The 8,097-nt window shown below is 49.9% G+C and overlaps 1 protein-coding gene across 1 annotated transcript in view; it reads left to right on the forward strand.

Annotated features, from left to right (window-relative positions):
- Nucleotides 1-6,909, forward strand: part of LOC118387601 (leucine-rich repeat transmembrane neuronal protein 4) — a 128,684-nt gene extending 121,775 nt beyond the window's left edge. The window contains exon 3 of the mRNA XM_035776134.2: nt 2,794-6,909. Coding sequence (XP_035632027.1) covers nt 2,794-3,099 — 306 coding nt within the window. The 3' untranslated portion in view covers nt 3,100-6,909. The remainder of the gene's footprint in view (nt 1-2,793) is intronic.
- Nucleotides 6,910-8,097: the final 1,188 nt, after the last annotated feature.

Genomic DNA, 8,097 nt, shown 5'->3' on the forward strand with positions numbered 1-8,097 from the left:
TGGTGTGTGGGGTGTTCATGGGTGGCATGGTGTGTGGGGTGTTCATGGGTGGCATGGTGTGTGGGGTGTTCATGGGTGGCATGGTGTGTGGGGTGTTCATGGGTGGCATGGTGTGTGGGGTGTTCGTGGGTGGCATGGTGTGTGGGGTGTTCATGGGTGGCATGGTGTGTGGGGTGTTCATGGATGGCATGGTGTGTGGGGTGTTCATGGGTGGCATGGTGTGTGGGGTGTTCATGGGTGGCATGGTGTGTGGGGTGTTCATGGATGGCATGGTGTGTGGGGTGTTCATGGGTGGCATGGTGTGTGGGGTGTTCATGGGTGGCATGGTGTGTGGGGTGTTCATGGATGGCATGGTGTGTGGGGTGTTCATGGATGGCATGGTGTGTGGGGTGTTCATGGGTGGCATGGTGTGTGGGGTGTTCATGGGTGGCATGGTGTGTGGGGTGTTCATGGGTGGCATGGTGTGTGGGGTGTTCGTGGATGGCATGGTGTGTGGGGTGTTCATGGGTGGCATGGTGTGTGGGGTGTTCATGGATGGCATGGTGTGTGGGGTGTTCGTGGGTGGCATGGTGTGTGGGGTGTTCATGGGTGGCATGGTGTGTGGGGTGTTCATGGGTGGCATGGTGTGTGGGGTGTTCATGGATGGCATGGTGTGTGGGGTGTTCATGGGTGGCATGGTGTGTGGGGTGTTCATGGATGGTATGGTGTGTGGGGTGTTCATGGGTGGCATGGTGTGTGGGGTGTTCATGGGTGGCATGGTGTGTGGGGTGTTCATGGATGGCATGGTGTGTGGGGTGTTCATGGATGGCATGGTGTGTGGGGTGTTCATGGGTGGCATGGTGTTTGGGGTGTTCATGGGTGGCATGGTGTGTGGGGTGTTCATGGGTGGCATGGTGTGTGGGGTGTTCGTGGATGGCATGGTGTGTGGGGTGTTCATGGGTGGCATGGTGTGTGGGGTGTTCATGGATGGCATGGTGTGTGGGGTGTTCATGGGTGGCATGGTGTGTGGGGTGTTCATGGATGGCATGGTGTGTGGGGTGTTCATGGATGGCATGGTGTGTGGGGTGTTCATGGGTGGCATGGTGTGTGGGGTGTTCATGGATGGCATGGTGTGTGGGGTGTTCATGGGTGGCATGGTGTGTGGGGTGTTCATGGATGGCATGGTGTGTGGGGTGTTCATGGGTGGCATGGTGTGTGGGGTGTTCATGGATGGCATGGTGTGTGGGGTGTTCGTGGGTGGCATGGTGTGTGGGGTGTTCATGGGTGGCATGGTGTGTGGGGTGTTCATGGGTGGCATGGTGTGTGGGGTGTTCATGGATGGCATGGTGTGTGGGGTGTTCATGGGTGGCATGGTGTGTGGGGTGTTCATGGATGGCATGGTGTGTGGGGTGTTCATGGGTGGCATGGTGTGTGGGGTGTTCATGGGTGGCATGGTGTGTGGGGTGTTCATGGATGGCATGGTGTGTGGGGTGTTCATGGATGGCATGGTGTGTGGGGTGTTCATGGGTGGCATGGTGTTTGGGGTGTTCATGGGTGGCATGGTGTGTGGGGTGTTCATGGGTGGCATGGTGTGTGGGGTGTTCGTGGATGGCATGGTGTGTGGGGTGTTCATGGGTGGCATGGTGTGTGGGGTGTTCATGGATGGCATGGTGTGTGGGGTGTTCATGGGTGGCATGGTGTGTGGGGTGTTCATGGATGGCATGGTGTGTGGGGTGTTCATGGATGGCATGGTGTGTGGGGTGTTCATGGGTGGCATGGTGTGTGGGGTGTTCATGGATGGCATGGTGTGTGGGGTGTTCATGGGTGGCATGGTGTGTGGGGTGTTCATGGATGGCATGGTGTGTGGGGTGTTCATGGGTGGCATGGTGTGTGGGGTGTTCATGGATGGCATGGTGTGTGGGGTGTTCATGGGTGGCATGGTGTGTGGGGTGTTCATGGATGGCATGGTGTGTGGGGTGTTCATGGGTGGCATGGTGTGTGGGGTGTTCATGGGTGGCATGGTGTGTGGGGTGTTCGTCCATAATGTTGAATATCCCAATTCACCTCTTTGTTGACAATGTTTTGATCCGAAACGGATCTTCTTCATGTCTTTCTCAATAGTCCAAATCAGATGTTGGGTACTATACTGATATGGGTACTATACTGATATGTAATGTAAATATATAATAAATATAATTGAATGTAAATCCTTTTAATTAAAAGGGCCAATTTGGGTACAATCAATTAATTAATTTCCCAGAGATCAAATTAAATGTCAGCAAAATAATTTTGCGGGAATGCTCATCTATTCTGTTTTTAACTACAGAAAAGATTTCAGAATAATCTGAGATGGTGTCATGGCTTGCTGAAATGACATAGAACGATAAGTGACTGTGATATGTGGTTGTTCCAGCTAGCTGTCTTAAGATGAATCCACTAACTGTAAATCACTCTGGATAAGAGAGTCTGCTAAATGACTCAAATGTAAATTAATTACTCATTTAGGGAATTGATACACATTGTTATTGTTTTCTGACAAACGACTCACTGTTTGACAAAAATATTTGTTTGAATTGTAGATATTATTATAATTATTCATGATTATTTGTTCCCAACTGCTTGTTGATATCTAGAGTGCTCAGAGATCTCAACAAAAAAATGGAAGCATTTGAGATTGACATCTCTGATGTTTTTTTCTCTCTGCCCCTCCTCTCCCACCTAATTTCTCCAACATTCTCTCTCTCTCCCTCTGCCATTCTCAATCCCTGCGTCATCCTCCCTCCCCCTCCCTCCCTCCCTCCCTCTTCTAAACAGGCCCCGCACCAGATGGGCGCCCTAACGTACTACCGGTATGAGCAGCCTATCGTGGACTACTGCCAAGCCCATCAGCCCCTGCGGCTCAACATGGGCTACGAGGGCCCCCCACAGGGCCTGGAGGAGCTGGGGCCACGCGAGAGGGCCACCATACAGACTGTAGCCCTGCCCACTGTGCCCTCTGCCACCATGGGGGTGAGGGCCAGGCCCCGCTCACCGCCCTCTATCCTTAGAGTCCCATCCGAGGGCACCGGTGGTCCCTTCCCTCCCCCAGAACGCACCACCACGCTCACCTTTGGACGCTAACAGCTGGAGCGATAGGCTGTCAGTTGAGGCAGGGTGGGGATGCCACAGATCCACCATGACTCTTGAATAGAGGGCGATGGAGCGGAGTGGTTCTTTGGGGCCTTTTTTAGCACATTGGCATGGGAAGCCACAAGGGGGCCGAGGTGAGGAGAAGAAAACAAAAAAATATCAATTTACATGGCTAGATGCCTTTGGCATCTGGCACCCGGAATGTGATCATTATGAAGGCTGATGCATCCTGGGAGTTCTGCTATCATCTCTCTTTATTTTTCCAAACACTTCAAAGTGGCCCTCCTACTCCCCTCCTCCTGGCTCTTGGGAAACTTGAAACGTGATGCAACATGCATGACACGTTAACATTAACATCGCTTTGGTTACAGCTCTGGCCCATACAGCGACAACATTGTAGGGTGCCTGCACCAGGGAATGGATAATGACAGTTCTTTCACGCTGTGTTTGGAGTGAAAAAGGAATGTGCAATAAACAAGGTTTCTGGAGGAAAATGAAATGAGGGAGATATAAAGAAAGAGAGACATCATGATACAAAATCATGTTTACCAGAGCTCAAAGGCTTGCTGTTATTCCCATTCAAATTGCCAGTCAGCGGCCATAATGCTATCTAATGGGAATCATTATTTCATTAAAACGAGCAAATTTTTCTGAACAGGAGAATGACGTGGCAAGGGAGAAGAAGTGGAGCATTGTATGATTTCCATGGAGGTCACAGTCTCGTGCTAAGTTCTATTCATGTGCTCATGTCATACCAAAGATGTGTTATTTTAGATGTACATACTAGCATTTGTTTTCTTTATACTTTTTGTTTCTGAAAACATCCAAACTGGTACACATTAAATACACGCTTTGGATGGTTTACTTTTTTATAAATGTACATCTGCCACCTGTATACAGACGTGTACAACCAAATCACATGATATGGTCTACGCAGGCTGCCGAGGCCTGTGTCTGTAAATGGTTGCGGAGCCTACTCCGTTTGCCAAGTTGTCATTACAAAAAGATCATTTGATGTAGTCCGATCTATAGGTAAAATATAGCAAGCATGTGTAATGGCTTGTCGAGATTTGGCAGCTGGCTGGAATTGGCCCACCATGTATTATACTCTCTATGATCCGGGGAATTCGTGGGTTGATATCTATCTCATTAAATCCTTTAAATGGAATAGCTGGAAGTGAAGTATTAGGGCAGAATGAAGCTCTTTAAAATGCCAATGCTTTGCGATGCTCAGTTTGATCAAATTGGGCAAAGCAGTTAACAAGGATGTCTGCAGGTCCTTCGAGGGACGTCAACTGAAGGTTGAATCTCTTACCACCTGTGAAGGCCTAGCAAGCCATTTTACATATTTGATTTCTCAAAGCAATGCTTCATTTTCTTGTAACTGTTTGTGAGGTGACCGGTAGGTTGGTATTCTGGTGGGTTGGTGATGTACTGCTCCTGTGCTGCCCACTACTCCCTCAGAGACAGTGCAGACACAGAGCCCAGTGCCTCGTGGGGGCTTGTTGGACTGGCTGACACGTTGATGTTCCTTCGACCTCCAGATGAACTCACTGACTGTGGTGAACTGCCACTGGGGATGGATATTGCCTGTTAACAACACAGACATTTGCCAGCCAGTGTGCCTGACAGTGTTCGGACTCTAACCAGATGAATGTGGACACTCTCTCTGTCACCCATGGCCACTATTGGACATCCTTAACCATTGATTGATGGAGTTGATGATGGACTTGAACATTTGTTGTGGTTGCTTTCAACCGGCATCCCCCACCCTCCAATACTCCCCATGTCCAAATAACAACATGCTATGGTAATTTTTGTATCTGTCTGGATAATTGTCTGTGGTCATCACTGGCCTGCCACAGGAGAAGGTAAGGGCCGGGATATGGATTGGAAAGGGGGGTATGCTTTTGTGATGTTTCTTGACCTGGGAGCAAAAGTGACACTTTTTGAGATGATCAAAGATGTCAAGAAATTCTATAAAATACTCAATCAAAAGGACAAAATCCATCTGGACTTATGTGTCTTGTAAATATAGAAAAAAGTTACATATTTCACTTCTTCTGAAACACAAACTGCTTGTGGCCAGAAGAGGAGCCTTATCCACAAACCAGTGTGAGGAAGGGAGTCTGTCCTGAAGATGGCTTTGGGAGGGAGGTGATGATTCCCACCATTTGCTCTGCTCTCCTTGTTTTAATGATGAATATGTTTCTAATTGCTCCCACATCCCTCCATCACATCCCTCCATCCCGTCCCTCCATCACATCCCTCCATCACATCCCTCCATACCATCCCTCCATCACATCCCTCCATCACGTCCCTCCATCACGTCCCTCCATCATGTCCCTCCATCATGTCCCTCCATCACGTCCCTCCATCATGTCCCTCCACCACGTCCCTCCATCATGTCCCTCCATCATGTCCCTCCATCACGTCCCTCCATCATGTCCCTCCATCACGTCCCTCCATCATGTCCCTCCATCATGTCCCTCCATCACGTCCCTCCATCATGTCCCTCCATCACGTCCCTCCATCACATCCCTCCATCACATCCCCCCATCACATCCCTCCATCATGTCCCTCCATCATGTCCCTCCACCACGTCCCTCCACCAAGTCACCATTCTTGCAGAGAATGGTCACACCCCCTACCAGAACCACACATTACAGAGATAATGAAAGCCCTAACATAATGATTTGAAGTGTCAATAATTTAAAGTGTCTGGCCTGTAGTAGAGTATTTTTCATAGCAAGCTTCAAATAAGCCGCGGTTGCTATTATTATTACTTCATTCTCACCCCCATGTTCTTTGTACAAGTCATTCTTTCGACACAAGTTATTTAGAAACATTTTTTGTTGTGCCATGATAACTTTTTTTTTCATTTAATAATTTACCAACCCCTAAGCAAACACAGGAATAATGCTCTTATAATGATATCATGATCTAGAGTTTTTTTCAGATATGCCCCACATATTACATAAAAACTGTCGGTTTACTCAAAATGGTTTCTGACTGCAGTACTGGTTTGAGTTTAAATTGTAATAAATGTTGAGCAAATGTCTCACTCTAAGTTCTATCAACATCTTGCCTTACTCTTTATAACTCCCCTGCCCCCTGCCATCTCCCTGGCCTGGATCTCATAACTCCCCTGCCATCTCCCTGGCCTGGATCTCATAACTCCCCTGCCCCCTACCATCTCCCTGGCCTGAATCTGATACCTCCCCTGCCCCCTGCCATCTCCCTGGCCTGGATCTCATAACTCCCCTGCCAGCTCCCTGGCCTGGATCTCATAACTCCCCTGCCATCTCCCTGGCCTGGATCTCATAACTCCCCTGCCATCTCCCTGGCCTGGATCTCATAACTCCCCTGCCATCTCCCTGGCCTGGATCTCATAACTCCCCTGCCCCCTACCATCTCCCTGGCCTGAATCTGAATCTGATACCTCCCCTGCCCCCTGCCATCAACCTGGCCTGGATCTGATACCTCCCCTGCCCCTGCCATTTCCCTGGCCTGGATCTGATACCTCCCCTGCCATCTCCCTGGCCTGGATCTCATAACTCCCCTGCCATCTCCCTGGCCTGGATCTCATAACTCCCCTGCCATCTCCCTGGCCTGGATCTCATAACTCCCCTGCCCCCTACCATCTCCCTGGCCTGAATCTGATACCTCCCCTGTCCCTGCCATCTCCCTGGCCTGGATGTAATACCTCCCCTGCCCCCTGCCATCTCCCTGGCCTGGATCTGCTACCTCCCCTGCCATCTCCTTGACCTGGATCTGATACCTCCCCTGCCCCCTGCCATCAACCTGGCCTGGATCTGATACCTACCGTGCACCCTGTCATCAACCTGACCTGGATCTGATACCTCCCTGCCCCTGCCATTTCCCTGGCCTGGATCTGATACCTCCCCTGCCATCTCCCTGGCCTGGATCTCATAACTCCCCTGCCATCTCCCTGGCCTGGATCTCATAACTCCCCTGCCATCTCCCTGGCCTGGATCTCATAACTCCCCTGCCCCTGCCATTTCCCTGGCCTGGATCTGATACCTCCCCTGCCCCCTGCCATCTCCCTGGCCTGGATCTAATACCTCCCCTGCCATCTCCCTGGCCTGGATCTCTTAACTCCCCTGCCATCTCCCTCGCCTGGATCTGCTACCTCCCCTGCCATCTCCTTGACCTGGATCTGATACCTCCCCTGCCCCCTGCCATCAACCTGGCCTGGATCTGATACCTACCGTGCACCCTGTCATCAACCTGACCTGGATCTGATACCTCCCCTGCCCCCTGCCATCAACCTGGCCTGGATCTGATACCTCCCCTGCCCCCTGCCATCAACCTGGCCTGGATCTGATACCTCCCCTGCCCCCTGCCATCTCCCTGGCCTGGATCTCATGTCTGTTTTTGGTGACTTTGGTGAACCTGTTTTTATAACATTCTAATTATTTCCCGCATGCTGACTATTAGGGAAACCACATCCTGATATGAGGGTGTGCACTGAACTAGAAACAGAAAGTATGGAGAATCTTTCCTGTTTGACATGCCCTAGAACCACAAAGACATATTTTCACACATACACACACACACACACACACACACTGGTCACTTTGGTTTCTCTCAAGCAAGCTGTTCACTGAGCCCTCCATAGCCATTCCTCTCCAGAGTAGATTGCTCTAGCACAATGGGCCCTCCATTCTCCATGCAGTCTGTATGCATATTGCATAGAGAGAGGCTTTTGTTGGATGAGGTTATACCCCAGAGAGAGGCTTTCCTCTTCTATCCTGGTAATACGTTTCTAGACCAGTCTTCATTATTTAGATTTCTCCATCAATATGTTTCCTTGAGCAGTAATCTCTTAACAGCAGTCCAACAGCGTTCAAAGCGATTTCACCCCAATATGTAATTGGAAGGTGAAATTAACACATTGTGATCACAATTAAATTAGTGGCTAATAAGTAATCGGTTTACCATTGTCTACATCCATGATCAGCACTA

This window comes from Oncorhynchus keta, chromosome 9 (genome assembly GCF_023373465.1).
Source record: "Oncorhynchus keta strain PuntledgeMale-10-30-2019 chromosome 9, Oket_V2, whole genome shotgun sequence".
Lineage (NCBI taxonomy): Eukaryota > Metazoa > Chordata > Actinopteri > Salmoniformes > Salmonidae > Oncorhynchus > Oncorhynchus keta.